This window comes from Zootoca vivipara, chromosome 3, assembly GCF_963506605.1.
Source record: "Zootoca vivipara chromosome 3, rZooViv1.1, whole genome shotgun sequence".
Taxonomy (NCBI): Eukaryota; Metazoa; Chordata; class Lepidosauria; order Squamata; family Lacertidae; genus Zootoca; species Zootoca vivipara.
Window position 1 is genome coordinate 74601651 of NC_083278.1, and position 27984 is coordinate 74629634.

General features: G+C 38.3%; 1 protein-coding gene across 3 annotated transcripts in view; it reads right to left on the reverse strand.

Annotated features, from left to right (window-relative positions):
- Window positions 1–426: 426 nt before the first annotated feature.
- Window positions 427–27984, reverse strand: part of ARID4B (AT-rich interaction domain 4B) — an 88199-nt gene continuing 60641 nt past the window's right edge. Inside the window, exons 16-24 of one of the 3 annotated variants that reach the window (XM_035108413.2) lie at window positions 27795–27952; window positions 18417–18668; window positions 13846–13930; window positions 12205–12397; window positions 7243–8436; window positions 5739–5846; window positions 5023–5238; window positions 4339–4485; window positions 427–3084 (exon numbers count right to left, since the gene is read on the reverse strand). In XM_035108413.2, the coding sequence (XP_034964304.2) occupies window positions 2954–3084; window positions 4339–4485; window positions 5023–5238; window positions 5739–5846; window positions 7243–8436; window positions 12205–12397; window positions 13846–13930; window positions 18417–18668; window positions 27795–27952 (2484 nt within the window). In that variant the 3' untranslated portion in view covers window positions 427–2953. The remainder of the gene's footprint in view (window positions 3085–4338; window positions 4486–5022; window positions 5239–5738; window positions 5847–7242; window positions 8437–12204; window positions 12398–13845; window positions 13931–18416; window positions 18669–27794; window positions 27953–27984) is intronic. The other 2 variants (XM_060272856.1, XM_035108414.2) reach the window with 2 other exon arrangements.

Here is a 27984-nt window from a genome sequence, read left to right on the forward strand (position 1 = left end):
AGAGAAACCAGTAGGAGAACACTTCAATCTCCCAGGACATTCTATACAAGATCTCAAAGTAGCTGTCTTATTTATTACAAAAGAATTTCAGAAATAGACTGGAAAGAGAAGTTGCTGAACTGCAATTTATTACCAAGCTTAAAACCATGGAGAGACCAGGACTGAATAAAGACATTGGATTCTTATCTCATTATACATGATAAAGCTATCTTTAGCCATTTCACCCCTTGCTTTTTCCTATAAGACCAATTGCAGTCCTTAACAGCTATCAGTCTGTCAATCACCCACTCCCACCACAAGGAGGGAGTAATACCCCTCCCCTCTCAGTATATATAAGCATCTGGTGACTTCTGTTTCTGTGTATCTGAAGAAGTGTGCATGCACACGAAACCTCAAACCAATGACAAACTTAGTTGGTCTCTAAGGTGTTGCTGGAAGAATTTTTTTTTATTTTGTTCTGGAATATTATCAGTCCATTGAGGTAAAGAAGGTATCAGCCTATTTTAACCGCACTATGTTTTGATCAATGGTGTGCTGGGCAAGGGGACATTCCTAGGTGCACTGCACATGAAACAGCATTTTGTAGTGTACTAGACATTTTTACAGTTTAAAGAGCCTGTTAGGTGCTGGTGTGAGTGAGTGCAACATCAGTGTCTGCAATGGAATCCAATGTTCCCAACTAATAACCAAAACAGTAAATATTAGAGCCCATCAGATACTTAATAGTTAAGTAAAAATGTCTCTGTCTGTGCCAGAGGGCCTGGAAGAGAGGTGTAGTTCTTCACTTTGTAGAGAGGAAACAGTGAGAAGGACCCTGCTGTTTTTTTACCTTCTCCTAGGCATAGTGCACATGGGAGAAATTCTTGCTTCTCCTCCAAGCCTTCTGCGTATGCCAAAGGAATTGGGAAAGAGGGTTTGATTGCAAGCACAATAGTGGCTGGCTAGCAAGCCTCGACGAGATCTGTGGAATCTAATGCATCATCAATGACAATGGTACCAACATTGTAGATTAGATTAACTTGAAATTTGGTTCATAGGTACATTTGTATGATGATTTGCTCCCAACTTACACTTGGTATAACTGACACTCTGGCAGAAGACACATGCCTAAGATATTTCGTTATCTATGGTTTTTTTTAATTGCTCTGGTTTTATATTTCATTTGTTTTCTCTATACTATATGGAATTAAGAGGGAAATGATAGAAATGTTTACCAAAAAAAACCCGGGTAACCACCTATATATTAGCTAAACTGAGTTTATAGCTGGTAATCTTGAAGACACTGAAATGTCTTAATTAAACTGTTAGAAACAGAATCCAATATTCACAAACTATGGCATTTTATTTCGGAGGCCTTTGCTTACATTTATACAATATATTACATAATTCCATTGTCAGCAGAACCTAATATATATTTTATAGCTTTTCTTTATATGTCTTTCCTTCAATGTTTGTCAACAATTTTTTACAGTCCTGTACATATCTAAATAGCTTGAAACCATTTTCAATAAAATCAGTTACCTTTTAAGCACACACTACTAAGACTGAAAATGCTTTTCTTAGAAAAGTCGAATGTAAAGATTCTGACACTCTAGCATCTACAAACAGAAGGTTTGAAATTCTTACATGTTGTATTGCCAGAAAAAGAAATAAAACAAAAAAAAGAAAAACATGCCAGCCCCAATAAGCCCAGCCAAAAAAAGTACACAGAACTACAATTAAAACAGTAAAACAATCTGTACAATAAAGTACTGTGTATTAACAGTGCCAGGTATTAAATAGCTTGAATGAACACTCCGCAATATACAAATGTCTTACAAAGTTGTGTAATTAAATACAAGTGCCAACCGAGAGAGGGCTTGGGATCCATACAACATAAAGTCAATAGAAGTGAAAACAGTTGTTGATTTGGGGTTTTGTACAAGGCAATTAAAAAAAAAGTATCTACCACTCAGTTAGCTATTTATATTATAAACAACTATCCCTTCTGTGGCAATGTTCTTCTCGACACCCATGTATAATATTAACACAGTTTACTCCTTCTTGAAGACCTCTCAGTTGTAGCTCATAATAAAATAAGCATTACAAATGAAATATTTGTTGCTTTAACTGAAAAGAAACTTTTACAAGAAAACACAAAAATATAAGTGTTATAATTCATTATGAATAAATATACACTTTAAACTGGCTAAATACAATCTTTATACATTAAGATTTAATACAGTTTGTTAGCCATTTTCTTCTTTTTTCACAATGTATTTTTATCAAAATTAAAAAAAATACTGATTCATAGAAAAATGGCAAAGTACAGTAGTTTCATTCCAATTCCTGGGTTATTTAAAAACCCACAGTAACCTATTTAGCCTAATTCAAACCTGTAAACATTAGTCAGCCTTTTAAACAGAATCCTTATATTTGGTTATCAGGTCTGATGAGAAACATCCTATTGACGGCAGGTTTGGAATTAAATTACATGTGCTTGACTTGTACAGTTATAGCCACCATAAGGTGACTTAGTTAAAAAACAATTGTCTTGTAAAAATGAAAATAGGTTCATTTTTCCGAAATAATGGAAAAATATCAAATGCTCCAGCTTTAACAAAATACCAGGGAATAGGTGAACAGTAAGCCACTTTTAACACATTAATTAGGCCTACCCAACAACTGTATGCTTACCGTATCCATTCTACTGGCAGTGAACAGCCTTCATTTGCCACAGTGGAAGGCCTTCAACTCACCACACAATTCCCAGACAAGTTGGAAACAATTATTGCTTGAGGAAAAGCAGTTTGTTGTACTTTTTCTTCAAAAAAGTGCACTTAAGTGCAAAGTTAGCTTGTCAAGAAAAAATTTAAATACAAAATAGTGCTTGTCTGAATTTTGTGCCACTGTGCAGTATAAAAAGTGGCCCTCAGCAGCCATTAAGTGCAAAGTGCTTAGGCAAGTCTTGCTGTCACCTGCACTCAACTGACATTCCATTCTGTGATGAACTCGACATAGGTGGATCTGCTAAACTTAACATAACTGCTGCTGTAATGGAACTGGAAGAAGGCGAGGAAGAGGATGACGACGTGGTAGCAGCACCTGTAATGTAGAGCAAAAAATTAAATACGCCCTGAAAAGAATAGTTACTGGAATCAAATAACATTTGGGGCATATATCGGTATGTAAATACCTCCTGTGTGCTTTTATAGTTGTGGTCGTCTCTTCAGTGATACGTGTTGCTATATTAAGCAATCTTAAGGGCATTTACAGCACCATCATATACATGTTTATACTGAAGTAAGCCCCCTGGTTTTCAGTGGGGCTTACTCACAGGTAAGTGGGTAAGACTGTAGCCTCAGTTCACTTTGGTGCACACAGACTGACACATGTTAAGAAGGTATAATTCATTTTAATGGATTCACTTCTGTTACCAAGTTCATTTTTGCATTGAAGAAAAGCTCTATGAAGCCCAGTCTTGCAACAGAAGCCCAACCAGTTTCTCACAAACGTGTGCGCTTCCTTGTGATTATTTTCACGTACACTGAATCATAGAATCATAGAGTTGGAAGAGACCACAAGGGCCATCCAGTCCAACCCCCTGCCAAGCAGGAAACACCATCAAAGCATTCCTGACAGATGGCTGTCAAGCCTCCGCTTAAAGACCTCCAAAGAAGGAGACTCCACCACACGCCTTGGCAGCAAATTCCACTGTCGAACAGCTCTTACTGTCAGGAAGTTCTTCCTAATATTTAGGTGGAATCTTCTTTCTTGTACTGTAGCTTGAATCCATTGCTCCGTGTTCACTTCTCTGGAGCAGCAGAAAACAACCTTTCACCCTCTTCTATATGACAACCTTTTATATATTTGAACATGGCTATCATATCACCCCTTAACCTTCTCTTCTCCAGGCTAAACATACCCAGCTCCCTAAGCCGTTCCTCATAAGGCAATGTTTCCAGGCCTTTGACCATTTTGGTTGCCCTCCTCTGGACACGTTCCAGCTTGTCAATATCCTTCTTGAACTGTGGTGCCCAGAACTAGATGGGAAAGAGGTCTACATGGAGCAATTCCTGCCCTCTTCTTTTACAATGCCTGCCCATAGAGAAGGGATGAGCATGAGCTTTATTAATGCCCCCCTTTTTTACTTTGCACTGGTTTTGTTTTTGTTTTTTAACTTTGCTCAAGTACAGAATCAAAGAGGAAGCCACTGAGCATGTGAAAAATAACAATGTGAGAAGCAAGGGACAACATTCAGGCTCAGATTAGGACAAGACTGAAATGGTCCCTTAATACAAAATAATACCAAGAGTCAAATTCTAACTTTGTCAACATGTTCAAGACCTAATTACTTACTTTCCCGCTCTTTTTTCTTCAAACGTTTTCTTCTTCTGTCAATGGAAGCTACTTCAGATTTTAAAGACAAGTAATGTTTCCTGATTTCTTGTAGCTTTTCTTGTAGGATTGCTATGCGCTCTGTGCTGCTCATATTTTCTAGCTCAGCTGCAGAGAAAGCAACATTCATTAGCTCAATGCAAAATCTTAATTCTTCCACCTTATGAAAAATAACACAAAATGAGGGATAGACCAAAACTGAAGGAGATGCAACAAATTTATAGCATTATACAAATTTTAGATTTAATTAAATAAAAGTTGGGCAGTGTCAAGAAATAAATGATTCTTTATAGAAAACTGGGAAGACTGATTGAGCCTACTTATCAAGGTTATTCTTGTATCAGTAGCTACTGCCACTAGGAAGCAAATAATCACCACCCACAAAAACCAACCAACCAACCAACCAACCAACCAACCAACCAACCAACCAACCAACCAACCATGTGTATTTATTTTGCCATAAGATTTCAAGGCAAATAGTCTGCTTCATTAGATGCAACATGAAAGCTTATGCTATAATAAATCTCTTAAGTCTTTAAAATACTACAAATGTATTTGCCTTTGTTGCAAAGCAGGGCAAACCTTGGGGTTGCAGAAGGTACACATTCAAAAGTGCAGGCACAGCAACAAGAAATCCATACTCACACATCTGAAAACTCCATTTGTAAAGTTTTGGCAAGCGATTGTTCTGTTCCTTGAGATCGGAATCCTTCTCTCCATTTTTGCCACACTTTCCAGGAGACTGTGTTCTTGCTGGAGATTTGGTATTCTGAGACTTCATTGCTGCAGGAACTGATTTTGCTGGCTGAGATTTGGTGATACTTTCTCCAGCAGACAATTCTTCACTATCGCTGCTGTTTGCTGAAGAAACACACAACAAATACATTGTATAGGTTTAGCATATTCCTAAAAATTTCAGCACCCCTTTGAATGTTTGTTTTCAATTATAAGACGCATCTCTTACTGCGGGGTAAAACTAATCTTGACGCAGACAATCTGGCTGCAATCTTCCAATAAAAACAGAATGGCAGTTTTAAATAAATAACTGGAAGAGAAAACGTAACACTTGTTTCCATAGAGATGAATGATACTGGCCCTGGTGCCAGAGGGCAAGGAATTCCACAATTTGATATGGGTTAGGCAGCCCTTATCACTTATGAGAACTCATTCTGATGGGGGGGGGTGGAATTTACAGATTTTTTTTGTTCGTACAGATTCTATAACTTCTTCATTCCAACAACAATGCAAAATGCATTCAGTTGTGAGAAACATGAATGATATTAAGGTTTGAGCCAAAAGCAGGCCCAAAACTGTTGCAAAGACATTTTCTAAAGTTTGAAGCTAAAGTTTGCTATACTTACGTTTGCTTTTCTTTTTGTTGTTCACCACAGATGCTTTGTGACTTCTTTTTTGCTTTTTTGAGGAACCACCTCCCTGGACATCTTTGAGCCTTTTTTGGCCTGGACAAGCTTTAGTAAAATAATAGCAAGAACAAGATATTACACAATGTATTTTACATACCAGAGACACCAATGTTTACTTTTTAAACGATGAAGTGGAATTAACTTAAAATATCTGCTTCCTGCTTCAATGCAAATTCTCTAAAGTAAGTAGGCCTAGACCAAAGAAGAGACATACCCATGTGGGGAAAAACCGCATGCACAACCTGAGCTTTGCTTGCTGCTTTTGTCTCAGCAGTTGCTACTGAAGAGGCAAACCACTGTTCAGTTTAGAAAGCATCTTGCCTCTAAGGCAGTGGAAACTAATGTGGCAAAAGCAGGATGTGAAGTTGCAGCTGTGTGTGTGGTCCTTTCCTGCACAGCCATATCCCTTTTTTGGGTCCCAGCCATAGAAAATATGAATGGTAGATACTCTGATTTATTCAAAGCAAGGATTTTGTTAGATGATTCCTTAAAACTGAGAGAAGAAAAAACAAGACATATGTTATTAAAATAAACTTTCAAGCAACAGTCTCTTCATTTTAATAGAATGATAAAGTAATGGCCACTCTTAAGTTTAGAAATCCCTTTAGGAAATGTGAAAAAATATGCAATACTCCTGTAATAAAAAGCCTACCATACTAGGGATGAAATTTAATAAAATAGGAACACTTAATCATGCTTGTACGTTTTTGAAATATTTAGTTATTTTCAACTGTCTATTAATCTAACTAAGTCTGATACAATTTTATCCTAGTTTCTAAAGACAGTAATCTACATTTCACAGGACATGTAAAACTACTATGCTGAACAACAGATAACATGAACAGAGCAGAAATGGAAGAATGCTGTAGAGCAAACCAGGATTGGTTGGCAGTGACAAGTGGATAAAGAAGATCAAATGTGCAGTCTGATGTCCTCTTCAGTCAGCTGCACCATTCTTTAGCAAAATATATAAATATTGTACTGTAGTTAATACTGTACTGAAATTCAAAACAATTTTGTTAGATACCATGGTCAACTATAATCTACTAGACCATATAATATATTAGACTGTAACCATTCAATTACATTTTTGGGGTAACTTTTGAGATAACAAAATATTTTCATTCTCATTTGTGAGATAAACTTGTGCAAAGAGTAGTGGCACATTAACATAGTTCAGTATTAATATCAGATTCCTAACATCTCTCATTTTAAATAAAGAATAAGAGGCATTCTTTCAACTTTAAAATATATGGGGCTGAATCTGTTCCCGGAAGGGAAGCCTTGGGTCCAACCCACTGATAATTATATTCCATTTTCTGAACAGTGCAGTTTTCACAGAGATTTAAGACATATTGAAGACAGACAGAAACCCTTGAACTCAACACATTAATAAAGAATTTGGAAAAGTGATAAAAGCTAAACAACACAATGTTTATACCTTTCTCAGTGTGTTCTGGTTGATTGCTGCTGCTGGAGCTGACACTGGCATCAAAGCCTGTAGGAGATATATTTCCTTCAGACTGCAGGTCCTGCAGTTCCCCTACAACACTGTCCACCTCAATTGTGCTATCCGTTTCACTCTTGATGCTTCGTACCTCTTCTTGATTTGGTGCCAGTGGTTCAGACACAGACGCGCTGGACTGATGTCTGCTGGATTCTGCTACTGTTACAGACGGGGGCGATTCAGGTGTTGTGGGAGGGGTGTTTAGTACGGAATTACTGCCACTGCTTGGGAATTCAACTTTTTTGTCATTCATTTCAGCTGGCTTCTCCTCAACAGGTTTCATTTCTGAGCTGAGAGGCAAAGGTATTTCAGATTTAGAACTGGGCAAAGAAGTTTCTTCTACGAGAGTTTGCAGGTGCTGCTCCGGTGTAGCATCCTCGGAAGACACATGTGGCGGGGAAGCTGCTGCCTCTGTGTCAGAGTCTGAAAAAAGCTCCTTGAGGGTTTTTTTAGGCCACTGCCCCTGAATACTCGACCAGACATCTTTTCGATCTTTAGCTCTGGTATTTTGAAGCCTTTCATCAGAGTTAGTTAGAAGCTTTACTCTCTTCTCTGCCACTTCAGAGAAACCTGAATAAAAAGCATTTGTCCGTAAGGATTTCCTTTTCTCATCCAAACCATTGTACTTCTTGGTTGGTGTTATTTTTAATTTGGTTTTCCCCTCATCTTCATCTGAGGAGCTGTTGCTACTGTTTTCCAAACTTAACATGTCTTTGCCATTTGATTTTTCATCCTTGATATTAGGTGACCCAGTTTTTACACAATCCTCTGGGACGCAATATCTTCGTTTTCCACGTTTTACTGGGGGCTTTGTTTTATCCACTGCCTCTTTTTTGACCTCTTTCTTCTTCTTGGTGGCTTCATTCTCTCCCTCATAATCAGTATCATCAGATAGTTCTGCCAATTCTTTTTGTAGTCTTTCTGGAGATTTGGATGCTGGTTTGGATGCTGTGGCATCTGAAAGGGATTTGACTTCTTCTGGAAAGGGGAAGCTGTTCTGCTCTTTTGGACAGAGTTCATTGTTACCTTGGCTCATAGCCTCATCTTGCGGTTCTTCCTTACCATTATTATAAACACTTGGAGGACTTTGGTCATCATCTTGCTCGCTGTCATCAGAGCTTTCAGAAGCTGGGGGAGGAACCAAGAAAATCAACTGCAAAAACCATCATCTTAACTATATTTCTGGATATATTACAATTATAATGATACAAAAACATTTGTTTTAGGCTTCAAAATCTTTATATCTATTAAAATTAGGCATACAAAAAAATCTTAAAAAGCAAATCAAACGTGGTTTTTTAAAATGCTAGAGCTATACTGGTGGCAGTTCTTGTTTTGCAATTCTCACAATGCTGCTGGGTAATTATTATACCAAGGAACTTGTATAGTATTTTGGAACTCTATAAAGTGATTGAGGCCCTGAAAAATACATCTTCACTCATAGGACCACGATACACATATGCATGCATGCAAAGATCTTCCCAGTTAAGCATACAAATTACATGCTCATCTCTTATAGCACTGATAGATAACCTGATGGAGAGAATGGGATGCCTAGGTTTTACACCTAATATGCAATCACATATAAGTAACATTGCTAATCACGTGTTTGGCAGTGTGTATGAAATACATGGGGTTTGTTTTTGCTCGTTTTTATTGTGTATTCTGAGTTTTTTATATTGTATTTTTATGTTGTGAACTGCCCCGAGATCTATGAATGAAGAGCAGTATACAAATTTAATAAATAATAATAAAGAATGAATATTATTTTGCAAATGCTGCCCATGATCCAAAATGGTGATCCCTGTGCAGAAGGCTTGTTTCTGTGTGCAGCTTGTGCTTGCCAAACTGAGAATGTAATGAAGGTTACTAGTTTTTTTTAAAATTTAAACTAGAACTTCGGCTTGAAACCTGGAAATGAGGTCCTGGGCAAGTGTACCCAGCTGCCCCATGCGTCTAGCCCTGGGCTAAAATGCCTTACCAGTCCTCAATCCAGTTGTGTAAAATCAGTCTCTTTTTATTTTTTAAAAAATCATTTAAGTGGACACTGGAAGCTGTAATAGAGTTGGAATATTGGTCCATCTAGCTAAGTATTGTCTAAACTCTAAACTGATTTACACACTTCTCCAAGTTTACAGGCAGGGGTCTCTTTCTCAGCCCTAACGGAAGATGCTGAAGATTGAACCCAGGTATTCCTGCACACAAAACTTGTGTTTTACCAATGAATGATAACACTTCTATTATGGGGTTTGTTGTTGTTTTTTCAAAAAGTAATATTATTCCTGCTTCTCCACAAGTTTTTGCAACTAAAACCATAATTTTTATGTTTATTAATGCAAACTGGATCTCTAGATACAATTAATAAAAACCATTACGCAAACACCACAAAAATAAATATTATTTTCACAAAAAATCTAAGATAACTTGTAACTTGCAATACAAATGATGAAACAGACTCAAAGGAAAGTGCACGAGACGAGAAGGAAATGAGGATGGTTTCAAAAGGCTTTATCAGAGAAATGGCTTTTAAAAGGAAATGCAATATTCTTTGGAGGATAAAAGTGAATCAATCCCACATGTTCTAAGAGTATAGAATTAGAAAGGAAAGGAGAACGAACACTCCCTAAAGAAGCAACATAAAGAGTATGCTTCCATTGTGAGAAATGACAGATTGATACCATATTGTATGGGACCAGGTCCAACATTCAAACAACTGAGCAATCAATTCCATGAGCCCAAGGGGACTTTATATTTATCTTCTTGATCAGCAGCTTGCTGATCAAGATGGCTTTTAAAACTTAGAAGACTTTCATGGAGAGCGGCTGTTCAGAAAAATCAGCCAATAATTCCATTCAGCAAACACGAGCCTTTGGGCTCAGCTAAAGTACCGCATTTTTCGGACCATAACACGCACTTTCCCCCTCCTAAAACGGAAGGGGGAACGTCGCTGCGTGTTATGGAGCGAATGTCAGAGCCAGAGCCCGCGCAAGAGCCTGAGCCCACGTGAAGAGCCAGAGCCGCGTGCAGCGGGAAACCAGCTCTCAGGCTGCTTCTGCAAGGTAAGAGGAGAGACAGAAGGGAGTCCCTTCCGCCCCTCCTCCCAGCTTCCATCCTTCCTTCCATTCTTCCTTCCCCCCTCTCTCTTTCTCTCTCTCACCCCTCCCTCTCTCTCTCTCACCCCTTCCTTCCCTCATTCCTTCCCTCTCTCTTCTTCTCTCTTTTTCACCTCTTCCTTCCTTGTCTCTCTTTCTCTCTCTCACCCCTTCCTGCCCTCCCTCCCTCTTCCAACTTTAATAAAATATTGGGGGGGCAGGTAAGCCCCACCTCACATACCGTATCAGCCTCCCCCTGCCTCCCCCAAGAAGCGGGGCGCAGCGGAGGGATGCTGCTCGTTCTTCCCCGCCAACCTCCGCTGCCTCCTTCGCTCCTCCTCCAGCACCCCCCTCCCAGCCTTTTAGAGGAGGAAAACCAGAAAAAAATCTTCAAAAAACTAGGGACGGGGGGGAGGAGGTCAAACCCAGCCTTAAAATGGACCCCTTTGACTCGTCACCCCCGCGGGTACTACTGGTGGCAGAAGTGGGCCTATGGGGGGGAGAGGATGAAGGGACAGAATTTATACTGTATGTTTTGTTTGTTTTGTCTGTATTAAAATCAATAAAAAATTATTATAAAAAAAAGGAACAGATGAATGTAGATGGTAGGAAACTGAAGAACAAAAACGGAGAGGAGGCAACTCACTCACACAAAGACATTCTGCTAGGAGAATACATGATTACTTACTCTGGCCTGCTATAGTTTTCCTGTTTCTTAATGAGCCTAGATTCTTATCCATACTTTATACTTAGTAAATGAATGGTCATGCTTAAGTAAGTCACCAGTACTATTGATTTAAAAATACATGAATGTGTTTCCCTCTTTCTTCTTTATCAGCTCTTATCTTTGCCTTCTGTTCTCTCTTTGGGTGAGATCCAACATAATGTTAGCACAAGATGTTTGAGAGTTGACATTGTCATGTGAGTCGGAACACACAAGCTTATGTGTCACAAAGACTAATAAAAATAATAATAATAGCAGTGGCGTTAGGTGTTACACACAATACTAATTGAATTTGGCTTTTGTGCTAAGCTAAGAACAATACTTCCATGATGGAGAAATAATTTCTAGAACCCTATATTTAAACAGATTATATCATTAGAGATAATTTCCTCAAGTATTGTAATTCTAAACATTCATGCTAGTGTGGTAGGAGTAAACATGTATTGCCTTGATCACTGCAGCAAAATAAGCATCATTTGCTCCATTTTACCTTTGGGTTGAACCCATGAAATGTAAAGAAATAAACAGAAAATTTTGAGAAAAGTATTTGCTTCAAGAAATAAAGACTGCATCTCTAGTGCAGACAATCCTTATACAAAATATTACTTCATTGCACAATGCATGCAGCATATGCCCAAAGTACAAAAAAACTAACAAACCAATTAAAACTTCCAAAACTTAATAAGAAATAGCTCTTTTCTGTGCAATTTTCCGGTTAGTGTTGGATTGTTTCTTAGCATCAGCCTTACAAATGTGCCCACAGAATTTACTAGTCCACCAGTGGAAAAATTAAAGAATTATTAACACGTATTCTGAAACACGTGTTTGCATAACTGTTGCCCTTGACACTGATACATATCACTACACGAAAACATTTAGAGATGAGTGTTTGTGTTAGTTATTAATGGCAGTTTGACAAGGGCTCACCAAGGCTTTCTTGTCTCCTTGTCTGAATGAACATGGTTCTTATTCACTAAAGGTGACTAGACGAGGGTCTATTTAAAGCCTGTGCTACATAAAAGATTCTCTTCCCTAGTACTAGAAAAATGTTTGCGCAATAAATTGGAATGTGTCTATTACCTTGCAGTCCATTAAGGATAGAAATAATCTCTGAAGATTTATTTGGAGCAGTTTCAGAAGTTTTGGCTTCAGCGCAGTCTGATTTGGATGCCATCTCAGGTGATATACTGGCATGAAAAGGTGGTTTTGATGAGCGCCGCAATATGAACGTTTTAGAAGAATATTTTTCATCTTTCTCTTTGTCTGCTTTATTCTAGTGTATAAGAAAAATATATTCAGTTAATTAAGCCATACTTTTTATCATAAGAATTTTGAGCGTAAAAAGGTATCACACATTCTGTGGAGAAGGAAGCCTAAGGGAGCGGATACAGTATTAAGCTTTCTACAAGAGTTCCATAAGTGGAATTTTATCTTTGTTAAATAATGAATTTCTGCCAACAAACCAAGAAAAATACAAACCCCAAATATGTGTATAGACACATATACACATTTTCCTGTGAAATCGGTGAGGGTGTATCTTCTGAAATTTTGGAAACAGTTCTGCTGCTGCGCAGAAGCTGTTCACGTCCCTCCTCATAAATGAACCTGGTGCTAAGAATGTGAGGGTTGCATCCAATAGTGTCACTCAGCTGAGTAAAGCTTCCATCAGTGGAATGGAGAGGGAAGCGTTATTTGGCAACCGCAACCCCCCCACAGACCCTCTAAATCTGTTCCAGAGGTTTGGGGAACCTTCAGAGCAGATTTAGAGGAAGGGGCCCTGCTGTGTAAAAGGGAAATAACAAAAAATGGCTTTCCTCCTTGCTCCACTGATTGAACCCTTTGTCTACTGAATGACATCACTGGATAAAAGCCTGCCAAGACAGAGCATTATTAAGACCCATGCTGAGTCCTGCTCACTCTCTGGGGAACAATGGACTAACCAGATGGTTGATTCTAGGTCCTGTCAAGGGACATCTCAAAACAGTGTGAAAACTGTAAGTAAGTGAAGAGCTTCTTTATATGTATGACACTGGAAATAGTCTCAGTGTAGTCTTAAATGGAATCTGGGGGTTTTCATTATTAAATTGCACTTCCTTTTCCTATCATGGATTTCTCATATTTGCTTGGAAAAAAGCTCTATGGTATTGGAAATTGTGAATGTTCCATACTGGATAAAGGGCAGTATATAAATCTATATAACAAACAAACAAACAGTTATCTAACTAAGCAACACTGGGCCAATAAAAAAACCCACACTGCCTACTGCTGTGTTTCGATGAATAAGTTGCCAAACGCATAATATGGGTCTGATATAGGATGACTGGCTTTGTCCTTCACAGTCAACAGTATTATGCAGTTCGAAAGCACGTCAAAATGCAAGTAGATAAATAGGAACCGCTACAGCGGGAAGGTAAATGGCGTTTCCATGTGCTGCTCTGGTTTGCCAGAAGCAGCTTTGTCATGCTGGCCACATGACCTGGAAGCTATACGCCGGCTCCCTCGGCCAATAATGTGAGATGAGCACGCAACCCCAGAGTCGGTCACGACTGGACCTAATGGTCAGGGGTCCCTTTACCTTTACCAGAGGTACATATGAAGCAACATTCTTGTGGCACTGAAATTCCCTCCAACTAGAACAGCTGCTATCATAAATGAATATGTGGTCTTTTCTCCTCCACTTATTCATATGAATATATTCAGCAGTACTCCAAAGTCATCTACCTTTATTTTCTTCCGATGCTTTATTTTTGGCACATTTTTGTCAGCTGGTCTCACTATCTTGTCTGCTTTGATCCATTCATCATACCTACAAGGAAATAAAATACATAAAGTTACACTTTGGGAGATATTCAAAGCATAGTCTTCAGGAGGGGTAGCCAACATGGTGCTTCCAGATCTTGTTAGACACCAACTCCCATCAATCCCAGACAACATGACAGATGGTCAGAGATGATGGGAGTCGGAGTCCAATAGTACCTGGAGGGTCGAGATTGGTTTTCCCCAAGTCTACAGGAACTACAAGTAGAAATATGTATTTTCCACTAGAAATGATATTACATGAATAGCAACAGCAACAAAACCTAACATTTATAGAGTACCTGAAAAACATGGAAGGGCAATCTTCAACATCCTGGCACTAATATGCTTTTTTCTTTAGAACTCCAAGGTCTATCAAACAGAGCCAGAAACAAAATCATGGGTGACAGCCTGATGCAACTGAAAACTCAGGTGGGGATAAATACCTCCTTCACTTCATAAGTCTTTCATTGGGATAACTGGCAGATGCAAGTAAAAATCTATATATGAGTTACTACAGGCAAAGGGTTCCAATCAAACCCTAGAACTGTCCAGCAGAGCTGTAATACTCATTTTGCAGTTGAGGAATCTTTGAGGCTTAGAGATTAGCCAGCCAAAGCAGTTTAAAAAACTATTGTTTAAGGATACGTGGATGAGCCGAAATAAGCCTGAGCAAAGCACAGAGCTTACATTCTCTCTCTCCCACATTGCCAGTAGGAGGGCTTCTACTAAATTTATTTTGTTTCAAAGAACCTCCTGGCTTAAAATGAAAAGTGGTTAGTTGTTAATGAATCTGGCTTGTTCAGCAGCTAACCACTCTAAGGCAGGATTCCTGCTTTGCACATTACACTGATGAGATTCTTTGTAACTGAACAAAACCAGTAGAAGCCTTCTTCCTATGTGAGTGGAGGGAGAGCATGTTAGTCCTTGGGATTGTTGAGGCTCATTCATACAGCACTAAACCACAGTGTTATGTGTGAAGAGCACAAAGAGAGTGAGCAGCTTGCTTTAAGACAATCCAATGAGTTCATGGATGGTACAAAATTAACACTTCGGAGTTCCAGAGCTCAAGCTCAGTTTCTAAGCCACTATACTATACGAACTCGCTTTTGTACTCTAGTTCATTTTCCTGGGACACAGAAGTACTCCCATTATTTAAATATGGAATATGGAAAGCTGACAATTCAAGCTAAAGACCACTGAGCAGATTTACATGCCGGAGCAAGTTTTTTAAGAGTAAGAATAACAAAATCAGCATTACTAGTAGTTTAATAATATCAGGAGTTTAACCCCATGAACCAAACCAGGTTTTATTCTGAAGGCCAGAGTATGAATTATTATTAATAAAGTATTGGTTAAAAAATCCTTCAAGATAATATCTTTTTAAGCGCACAAGAAGAGCCCTGCTGGATCAGACCAAAGTCCCATCTAGTCCAGTATTCTGTTCTCACAGTAGTAGGCCAAAGCACATGGGAAGCCTGCAGGTAGGACATGAGAGCAACAGCACTCTCTGCAGTTGTACTTCCCAGGAATGGGTGTTCAGAGGAATAACCAACACCATTACTGGAGGCAGCACGTACTTGGTTATCTCCAGTAATCACTTTGAAATAGCTCAGAAAATTTTCATGGCAATTAAAAGTAGCTTATGCTTTGACTAACTTTTACAAAATGAAAAATAGAATATTCAAAGCAGGAAGAACCATAAATACCTTATTTTAACTTACTGATAGCATATAATACAGAATTCTGGCAGTCATATTCATCCAACTTAGGAGACAGAATGAAAGTGGCTTAACATTTAAAATTCAGCAGAAAGAGTATGAATGAGTTGCTACCTTGTTAGTACTAGCTCTGTTGAACACATAGTTAACAGCTGTTTCAAGCTGAAGGCCACATTTCCCTACCTCAAAGAAGTGTCTAAACAGAAATTGTATGAGTCAGGCTATGAATCAATGCTATTTTCTTCCATAAAAGAAGACTGCAGGGTCTACATTTGATTGACAGAACTGAAACTCCTAGCTGTCTCTTTCCTTCCAAGAACTCCAGTCACCAAATAACAAACCTTCACCTATTGCTGGAACCTCCTAAAAATAACTATCTACTCACCTAAGCATTCTGAGTCTCTTAATGCACAAATGTATGTAGACCCTCCACCCATTCTGTCTCAGGTCCTGTAGCAATTTAATTCTGATTATGCAAAACTGACAATTCCTTGATTTGCTTAGAATTCACATGGGATCCCTAGCCTAAATCATCTGTGTAAATATTGATGTACAATAAACATATGTAGTCTGTCCAAGGATTATAGAATTACAAACAGTGAAGGGTCTACAATTATGATGTGAGGCATACATGATATATTATTAGTTGAAAGACAGATGTGAAAGGCATCTCAATTTGCTATTGCTTTTTTTGAGTTGGAGCGTGGAGGAAGGATACAGAGAACCACAAAGGTATGCTTTTATTATTAAATTGCTTTGAAGAGGCCGCAAAAGTAATGAGAAAGCAACTTATTAAGCGCACACACGCTAAATATAACCAGCAAATATCACTCTCTTGTCTCTCTCTCTTACTGATGCACGCACACACACTTCTGTATGCCGAGATTTCAGGACAAAAAGTTCTACTCTGTTTTCTACTTTATGGTCTGAGGCTGAAAAGTCCAAGCTACAGATTTAGAGCTTACATTTCTTGTAGGAAATTTGCTAGAGCCTCAGGGGACAACCTCTAGGGGAAATTTAAACTAGTGTCACATGCCTTTATGTTGAAAGTCTATTGAGTACAACATTTCTACCGTAAGAGTCACACTCAAAGTTAAACATACATAGGTAATAGAAACCTTTCAGTAACTAAACAATCACATGATTTAAGAGGATTCTCTAGCCCTTATATTGAAGTATTATCTCACTCCATCCCTCCAAAGCTAGAGTTTCAAACCACAATACATTCAACAGGAATCACCCAAGCCACAATTAAGACTTTATAGTCAACCGCTCACAAATCTATCATTTCTACATACTAACACCAATATCATTTCAAAACTTAACTATAGCTGCTCTTGGATCTCTTATAAATAAAAATAGTTTAAAGTCTATAAATAAAATTTCTCTTTCACAATGAAGCAAGTAAAGCCTGAGCTCAAATTTCAACTTCTTTCTAATGTTAGGGAGAAATAAAGAGTGTTGCTTAAGTAGTCTAAAATATACATCTCTTTCAAAGGAAATGAAATACGAAAAAACCAAAGGCTTTATACAAGTTCATTGCATCAGTTTGCAAGTCATATGTTGTGTATTCACTATTTACACTTGAACATAGAAGGCAAAACTCTTATTATTTTGCAATACATGCTCAACTTGGTTTGAAGACACATGTGAGCGAGTCAACAGTTAAGGAAACTAAATACTGCAAGAAAAACAAAAACAAAATCTTACAATTCAAAATCTTTACTAGCAGCCTCTTATTTGTCTGATTAGCAATGACTTCATTGAACACAGCTCCATTATGAAAATAAAGAAGGTAGCATGGCAAGAGTTTCTAACTATGACTCATGGTGGCTGACTTTGCCAACATCAGAGAAGTCTAATATGGCCTCTCTCCAACCTTCCGAGACAAAGATAACTATAAAAGCAATGTAGATCCAAATGGCAAGCAAAGATGATAAGAAGGTCTACATGAGTATTAAATGATAAATATGGGGCCTGTTACAAAAGCCCTTGCAGAAAACATATCCATAAAACAAACTTTTGAAAGAGCCTGAGGATACAGCAATTTGAGAACTGCACGGAGTAGAAAATTCAATTAATGGCATAAAAGACGTCAAGAACATTTTTGGCAAAAATTAAACCCACCATTTCCCCAAAGCACTAAATTACGGCAGCAAGCCATAATAAGAGGAAGATGCTCAGACATAAAATCAGTGACACAAGTAACTATGGCAAGATGAATATTCTTTAGAGGTGTATGGTAACAAGAAACCAGGTCTGGCCAAGTGAAAGTCAGCTATGTACTGTCCACAAAGGTGCACATAAGGATCCTAGGTGCTCAGAGAAGCTGGTCATTTGGTTTAAGTGCTGAAAATGAACGATAGATTCTTGCATGCATGCAATCATCCAGATAGAAATCCAGTTATTCCAAATGAAACCTCCCCTCTACTTCATGGTAAAATGTATGCTTTGCTTTTCCATGCTAGACTTTGAGAAATGTGTAGAGATCTAGCTGTGTGTTGCCCAATACTACATGATGAACAGAGCCATAAGCTATTTCTCTGTTATGTACTAATTAAAATAATGCTGAGAAAGGAGACCGAACAAGATTATATTTCTTGATCTATATGCTATTCAGTTGGTGCGGCTATATCCTATAATATAATTTAATACAGTACAATGATCTCCAAAGTGCAGCAATATTGAAAAAAATTCAATATTCAGTGTGTTTTAAAATACACAAGTGTATTTTAGAAGTATTTTTAAAGTAATCACTAGCTAAATCTCAATTACCTCACATTCCATCCGCAGTAGTGCACCAAGTAAAGGACTTCTCCACCTTCAATATCAGAATCTTTAATACTAGCTTCATACATTTTTTGATTTTTCCCTCGTCCATACCGCACTTGGACTTTCATGCCTGGTGGATAACACTCAAATTCTTCTTCTTCCTCATTGTTGTCATTGTTGTCATCTTCCTCTTCTTCCTCCTCCTCCTCTTCTGCTTCTTCTTCATCTTCTTCTTCTTCCTTAATGGTGCCATTGCTTGAAAGGTTTAAAAAATGTCAGTTAATAAAAAGATTGGAAAAAATGTTCTGTGCCAAATGGCGTATATTGATTAATACTGCGGATGCATAGAGGGTGAAGAACAGCAGGCTCCATATATATATGTAAATATATATGAAATCCCTTAAAAGATGAGAATTTTTAATTTATATTGTCAACTGACAAGAATATAGACAAGAATATAGCAATCAGAATAGTGACAGAAAGAAGTTTTAAAACTTACAAAAGATTGTAAAAAGATGACTTGTTTTAATGAAAAAAAAATGTTTACCACCATCTATGAAGATTAAAATTGCAGTCATAAGCCAAGATGCTCCTGAAGCTGTCTATCCCTAGCTGAGACCTCTTTTCCCCGCCTCTTGGGCCCATATTTCTCCGTCTCACCCTACAGAATGTATTTGAATTTTTCACTTGGTGCTTCATACATAACTAGTTTTCAGAACATAGAATCCTAGAGTTGTAGAGTTGGAAAGGACCACAAAGGTAATCCAATCCAAACCCTTGCAATGCAGGAATCTTTTGCCCAATGTGTGGCTTGAACCCACGACCCTGAGATTAAGAGCCCCACACTCTACCAACTGAGCTACAGTATATATAGTATACACTGAGGTCTTTTTTGTTTTGGAACATAACATTAATTGACAAAGGACTGCTTTAAAAGCACAGGTATGATTTAGTTGCTAAGGCCTCAGTTCAAAAAAATGTGCAATTAATTCCATACACTGAAAGCAGTAGCAACTCAAGCCTCATGATTAAATCTCTTTTGGCATTGGGAGGAATGTCAAAAGGAGCTTGTGAAGAAGGAGGCGGGTAAAATCTCAATGGGCACACCCACACCCTTGGGCAGGTATAAAATAGCTCTTTGGATCCTGGTCATGACACAGAGAGTAGTGGCCTAAGTTTTCAAAATTAAAACTCAACCCAATATTTATGAATTTTAAATAACAGATATTTTTTCAGGTCCTCTCCCTAGAAGTCGTGGACAGGAAGTATGGCACATTTCCCACTGAATTTAATCATGACTTTTGAAGAGACAAGCATCCAAAATTGGCGGCTATTTTTCATAAACCTTGACAAAAATCCAAAGAGGGACAATTTGGATGAGAGAGAACCACATGCACAGCAGAAGCTCTCCCTAGATGTTTTTGCCATAGCAGTTTCTGCTGCTGAAGAACCAAGCCTTTGTAGAGTATAAAAAGCAGTTTTTCTCATACCCAGCGGCAAGTGCTGTGACCAGAACAGATAGTTTAAGTTATGCATGTTTTCTCTCCTGTTACACACATCCATTCTAATTTGTCTCCAATAATAAACTGGATTTGGCAATGTGCTTACTTCATTATGCTTAATAAGTAAGCACTTCCTGGAGAAAATCTCAAAACCATAGTAAAATGTTTTTGAACAAGTTACAGCTAGAGAAAGAGGCTTTGCAAGAAATTTACAATCTAAACTTTATTTTTATTTCAACTTTATTATTTCAACTTTATTAGTATTTCATATAGAAAAAGCCCCTTCTCATATAAATGAATATTAATATGGTTTCCTCTCCCAGTGTTCCAAGGATACAAATTTCATTGTAATTCAGGTGCTTTTCGAACATAAAAAGGGATCAATTTCCCAGAAAGAACACGCTAAACCTTAATTTGCCCATGTGTCTTCAACAGGAATATCAATGAAACAACTGTAGGGATTTTGAGCTCAACAAGCTTGTCATAAAATAGCCCCCCCCCCACATGCAGCATATTCAGCCACACCTTTTCAAAGAATTGGAAGGGACCCTGAGGAATGATCATCTCAAAATGTATTGATTTTGTTATGCAGCACAAGGGGTGGGAGCATAAAGCCATTCTGTAATTTAAAAAGCAAACAAAAAAGCACTATTGGGTATGCGGGGTTAGTAATTGATTTTCAGTTTCTTATCTAAAAAGGGATCTAGGAACACTTGCATAGATTTCAGCATTTCTCTCTCATCTGTCCCCTGCTTTCTAACATCAATTTTACACCATGAGTGCTTTCAATTCTTTAAAAAAAACCCCACAAATCTATTAAATATTAGGCAGCACATTAATGAATAAGTTCCTGTTAAACAGAAAATTCTATTTTTTAATATTATGTTCATTTTTTGTATTAAGGTATTTTGAAATCTTAATTATATAAATCAGGAATAGGCAAAACACAGCCATTGGCGCCCTTCAGTTCTCACTCTTTTAAAGTGAGTATCTAACCTTCAATGTAGGGGAAAAATATTTAAAAGCTTGAAAAAATTATGGAAGCATGAAAATCTCAGCAAATTAAATAATCCTCAAATCCTAAGAGCAAGTTGTAACATCTTCGATGCAACCAATGTCCAGGGAACAGCAGAACTGTCAAGAATACATGCCTCCAAGTTTTTCAATAGATTTTTTTTAAATAGATCTATACTATGAAGACCACAGCATTCTATTCCCAGATTGAAAATCTTGCCATACAGAAAAGCAAAGCACTGAATACCATGAAGCAGAAGTCCTGAGGGAAAATGTTGCCAGGATAGGCCAGTATGCCTTCAAGAAACCTTACTTTACGTATCTGCATACAGACAGAAGCTAGATTTCTTGTATTCCAGATTCTGGTAAACCTAATATGAAAAGCATTTACATAACAGATGATGATGTCTATAAGCTTTTAAATAAGATTTAAAAAACTCCAGTAAAATGAAGGTTTTGGCAAAATGGTAGTGTTGTAAAGCAGACAACAGAAAGGTCAGTTCATTAGAACGATGGATCCCAAAGTACATCAATAAGATAACACAGTAAGATGATGATGCAAGCAGTTCCCATATGTAAGCTGCCTCAAGCAGTTCAAGTAAAAACTGTCCCAAAGAACAGGAGCTTCAACCTTCAGAAAAGGAAAGTGAAAGAAATCAGCCAGAAACAACAGAAGACTGCAACTACGTTAAAAGTTTATAGGGAACAGACACACTTGATAATCATCAAAGTAAATACTGTTAAAAGACCAGCCTGAATATTAGTGTATAAAGGATTTACTATCACAATGCAGTAATCGTTCTGATTACGGTATACAGTATTTGAAAGAGGAAAAATATTAATTGCCCCTGGAGTCTGCTTAGGGTAAATCCCTCTTCCAAATTTCAAACTACTCTGTTAGTTCTACATTAGTGGCCATTTTGCATAATATACAACATTTACTCCGATAATTACTCTCTTGAGAAACATCTTTTGCAAATCTCCAGAAACACAATCTAAGGAACCGAACACTTCACTCCTATATAATCAATAATGCAATTCAACCGAAATAAGTATATCAAGTAGCGCTTTGATATGCCTAACTAACTTGGACCCCCCCCCCCGGAAAAAAATCAATTGTGAGAATAGCACAGTATCCCGTGAAGAAAATCAATTGTGAGAATAGCACAGTATCCCGTGAAGTTTCCTTATTTCAAACCAAGTACAGTCAAACAACAGTGTCTAGTAGAAATCAATGAGGCTCGATCAGCGTCATCATTTTCTATTGCCCCTTACAATACTCATCTTAGTGGTCCTATAAACTTGATGGTACAAAATGATTAACCAATGATGTCCTCTGTGTGAACGACACAGGCTTCTACTTGCACAATGGTATTTCCCTTTCCCCTCTTCACCCATTCAGTCCACCCCAAGCCCCCAAAATCAGCTCTAACATTTGGGGAGTGTTGGGGGGGGGAATGGGAGGAAGGGCAAGTCCCATCATGGAAGATGAAGTCCACTTTGCTCTTTGCACTTCTAGGAAAAGCAAGTTAATTTTTCAGAAAAAAAAATCTGTTTTCACTATGCAGGCATCCCCACATACATGCACGTCGCCATGAAATAAATAAATAATTCAATTCACATGGCTCCTGAGGAGGGCCAGTGGGGGGGGGGAGCCCCAAACAGCCTGGAGGTGCAATGGGGCTTTGTTTAGGCTGCTCAGCCTCCCCCACCCTTTTCCATGTATCCTCCAGCCTCCTGCTGACCCCAGAGCTTCAATTCTAGTTGTGGATATTGTTGGATACAGTATTTTGGGGGGGTCTGGATTGGAGAGAGAACTTCAGATAAGATATTTAGATATTCAGAGAGTGCTCCCTATCTACACAATTTTTGCTTAAGAGTGCGAGGCCCGGAACATATAACTCCCATGTAAGTGGGCAGACGCCATATATTTGTTTAAGTTGCACATTTTCTGCTTGTTATCCCTAGGTTTCATATCTCAGGTGGGGACCTCAGGCCCAGCATCTGAATGTAACCCTTCTCACCTCTCTATCTGGTCTTTGGGACTTGGCCCAGGGAGCACACCCTCACCAGCCCTACTTCATAGGTGCTTTTGCCTTACTGGAAGAATGTAAGTTCTTCCTGATGTTTAGTCGGAAACTCCTTTCTTGTAACTTGAATGCACTGGTACAGGTCCTAGCCTCCAGAGCAAGAGAAAGCAAGATTGCTCCAGCCTCCATGTGACAGCCCTTTAGATATTTGACGATGGCTATCATATCCCCTCTCAGTCTCCTCTTATCCAGGTTCTTCATAAGACCCTTAGATCCTTTTCACATGTACTGTACTTTTGGCAAGCCAGGTGTCCCCCAATTTATACTTGTACAGCTGGTTCTTCCTGCCTAAGTGCAGAACCTGAAGTTTGTCCCTATTGAAATTCATTTTGGGCCCAATTTCCCAATCTGTTTAGCTAATCTTCAATCCTGATACTGTTACTCAGCGGCATTGGCTATCCCTCCCAGTTTGGTGTCATCTCCAGATTTGATGAGCACCTTTATCCAAATTACAATGGGCCCAGGACAGAACCTTGAGGCACCGCACTTGTCACTTTTTTCCAGGATGAGGAACTGTTATCACAGTTTCACAGGCTAACCAAATAGCATTTGGAAGTTTTCTGCACTTCAAAATGTATTCTGCACAGCTACGCAAGTTCTCTCAGTCTTTTGGACTACCCTCAAAAAGGTGGTAGTGGGGACAGGTTGTGGCAATTTTGACTTTGCTACAATTAACTAATTTCCTGATGGAAGCACACCATAACTAATCTCAAAGACTATGAAAGAAGCATAGCTATATTGCTTAATTTATTATCATTATTATTACACATTCCAATCACTGATTCACGAAGTCATATCTATCATAAGCGTTAGCAGATTGCCACCCCCACCCCCTGTAACTTGTAAATCTGTGTCCAAGCATTACTATATCATAAGTCACAGAAGCATGACACAAATATAGCAAAGCATAAGAAATCTGTTCTCTAGAAAAAATATGACGCCCATCACTATTGCAACTCACAATTGTAATTGACCCAGACAAAACACTAATAAACATATAGACTAAAGAACCAGGGCCTGAGGAATCAGAGCTTTCAAAATGTTAGAATTTGTATATTTGTGACTATAACAAAAGAGGCAAAATGTGCAAAACACAAGTACTGGATACATGATTTACACATTATTTTAAACCCATCTGTAATAACCACATAAATTAATGTATGTTATAGGAAGAGCAAAGACAACAGAACAACTTGTACAAAAGCCTCCTTTTGTATCCCAATATGCTAAAATGCTCTTCATTTCAATTAAATCCAAAGAGCAATGGTTCTCTTTACTACCTTATACCACAATAGCTGTTTTATTTCAATGAAGCTATTTAGCTAAAAGTTGCTAACCTCAGGATTAGTGGGGGTTTTAAAAAACAAAACTATACTTCCAGAAGGTTTTGATGAAAGTAGAACCACACAAAAGACTCAAGTGTCTGATCTATGCATTTTAACATTATGGTAATTACAGACCGCAGATACAATCTTTGTATGTAGTTGTACCCGAGATTCTTCAATTACATGTGTAACTTGCAAGAAATCTGATAACAGTGTTTGCAGATATGAAAGGGTGTACAAAGCTGAGGGTTGTTTTGATAAGTATTTTTATATGTGGGACTAAACAGCCCACTGCTGTTTCCTGATTGAAAGCGACCACAGAATTGAGGAAATGCAATGGCTAGCATGCTCCTCTAACAACAACAAAAAAGTGTCTAACAGCACAAGACTGCATATTCTAAGGCAATTCACTAGTGAAACTGAATTGCTAAAGATTATCAAGTGTAGAAAGAAAGAAAGAAAGAAAGAAAGAAAGAAAGAAAGAAAGAAAGAAAGAAAGAAAGAAAGAAAGAAAGCTCTCCCATGTAGCAAAAATATGTACAGATACAGTAACTCTGATATACAAAACTTACACAGCGAAGTGCTCTAGTGAAGTGTTCCTAAGCCCCAAATCAAGATACAGTACTAACAACCAATGTTTTAATCACATTACAGTATTAACATATACTAGATATACAGTGATATTATACTTGTTTGTCAAATCAAGAAGCGTATCTGAGATAAAGATGACTAGAAATGCACATTTTGAAAAATAATAGTTTATACTACACAAAAACACAACAGGGGCCACATCAGGCCACGGCTTGTAGATCCCCGACATAGCACAACCAAGTACTAATATTAGTAGTAGTAAACAGGAATGTGAGTGCTACTTTTTATGAGACAATACAGTGCACGGTTACATTTGCATCTTCTGTAAAAACATGTATACAGTACAAGGAGGCACATGGTTGCTTATCTAAGCCTAGAGCATGTGCAAGAAAAGAGCATGCATATTCCTCCCTTCATTGCTACAAACATCTTACAAACAGCTCCACAAGAAATACTCTTCCCTCACAATGCTTCCCTTCAGTGACTTTCCTGACTAGCTCCTTTTTACATTATTTCGCCACATTCCTCACAGGTCCTCGTAATAAGCAGCCCCCAACACCAGAGCACAGAAATCATGTAACACACTGAACTGGTAACAGCAGACACAATTCTCACTGTAGTCAAATATACAAACTTAAGATAGGTACAAACTACAAGTGTAAAACTGAGGATCGCAAATGAACTCAATAGTTTCACTAATAATGTCTGAAACCTGAACTGGAAAAAGCTATACTTTAAAAAAAAAAGTGTGCCTGAAAGATTAATTCACAATAAAGAAATCCACATGCTTCAATATCAATAAGCAGTGAACTCTACATGATACCAAAATATGAGAACACAATGGGTCAATTCCAACATACCATACATGTAAATCTGCATTTCAAAAAAAGGGAAGCATTATTTTTTATATACATAAAAATGATCGGTCGATTACCATTTTGCCTGAAAGGCACCACACCTTAATGCATGTCTGAGGGCCAACTACTCAGGCTTTTCGACTTGAATCTAGTCACATGCATGACACGCTGATAATAAGATACTCCTTTATTCATTTCAGAAGCAGAATGGCAATAAAATAATTTCATTCGGATGTTCAACATAGTGTCAAACCACAGCAGCAAAATTTGGGAAGTCTTGGCAGATCAATACAATTACAGTCATACCTCGGGTTGCGTACACTGCGGGTTGCGTACTTTCATGTTAAGTACTCGGCGGACGCGGAAGTGTTTACTTCCGGAAGTGTTTACTTCCGGGTTCCGCCATGTGCGCATGCGCAGAAGCGTTCTGCGTACTTCACGCGTGCACAGAAGCACTCTATCGGCACTTCGCACACACGCTCTATCGCCACTCTGGATACGTACTTTTTGGGGTGCGAATGGCACTCCGGATCGGATCAGGTACGTATCCAGAGGTACCACTGTACTACATCAGGTGCTTCAACAAAGTAGCGGTACCATCAGTGCTGATCTATAGTCAGCTGATTTCTGGATAAGAAATTGTTTCTTTCCTTTTGGTGATCCACCAGAGGAGACAAATCTTTAAAAACTCCAACCTATAATTCAGTGTTTTTCATACAGTTGCCTAGTGTCAAAAATTCCTTGCATGTTGAGTAAAGACTGGGAAAAGTGGGAATTGAAAGGAAGTTCTCCCTCCTCTGAGGGGGAAGGGTAAAGGGAAATGTTAAAGGTGAGATTATAGGTTAATATTTTTACAAGCTAGGAATAGAAAGTAAGAGAATGAGAGGAAAACTGTTGTAGGAGGAAGAAATTAATGCAAAAGGATTAAAGAGGAAGAGTTGAAAGAAACGCAGTCGGCTGGGGTGTGTGTGTGAATAAGGTACAAGTTGATTGTGAAAGGAAAATGGGAGAAGATCAGTAAATGTGGTAAGATGAGACAGTAAAAATACTTTAGAGGCATGTGGGAGTGTGAAGGGGGAAATATAGAAGAAAAAGCCTTCTCCACTTAAAGAGCCTCTGAAGAAGCAAATTCTGCCAAAAATAGGGAGTCACAATACCTACAGAGCAAATGTCTGTACTTAACCTGAGGAAAACTAGAGCTACCGGTATGGAACTCCTTGCCCCAAGGAAAATGCTGTGACAAAGAAGTCAGCAATTTCCAAAGATGGATTTGATATCAGTAGAAAATGATATCAGCAACTGTCAGCTGATTATGCCAAACTCTGTTTCCATCTGTCACCATTTTGTGACTAGCTCTGCCACTGCACCATTTTGTGACTCGCAGGCCTCAGGAAATTTAAATGAGCCTCGCGGGCAGAAAGTTTGAGAACCCCTACTGTAACTTCTTTTTTTGCCACAATTTAAATCCTACTCCACTAGTATCTTTCAGTATTGAAGTCCATCTGCCCACGATTACCAGTGTGGAGAATGCTGCTGCAACCCGGCCCTGCTTGCAGCCCTACCTTGGGTATCTGGATGACCACTGTGAGAACAGAATGCTGGACTAGAGGGGCCTATGGCTGCTTTCCCATCACTTTTAATTATCTTTTTATCAGAAGACAGCAGGTGACTTCTCTTACACCACCTTTATAGCATTCAGAATAATGAAGCAATTTAACTGGACATCTCAACTGGACAAAAAAAAGCACCAAAATAAGATGGTATTTATTGAGCTTTTTGATATAAAGGCTGCATTCCTAAACAAGTTGACAAAAGTAAGTCTCAATGAATTCAGTAAGACTTACTCTGAGGTAAATGAGGCTAGGATTACAGCCTAAGACATCTAGTTCCTCTTAAGTTCTAGTTCCTCTTTGACCTTTTAGAGATCAAAGGCAACTCTGACTTGAAGCCCAGTATTGCTCCCCTCATACAGAGGTTTTAGCTGAAAATTAAAGATTCTTACTTTTTCTCCCTCTCTTCCGTTTCAAGACTGGTATTCTGATTTTCCAAGTCCTTACTCTTCTCATCCTCTTTATGTTCCACATTGGCTTCATCTGTTTTCAGTATTCTTAATTCCTTTTCCTGGTCAGTGTGTGATTCCTGAAAACCTTTTTTGCTTCCCTAAGAGAAATAAAAACATTGATATAGCTCAC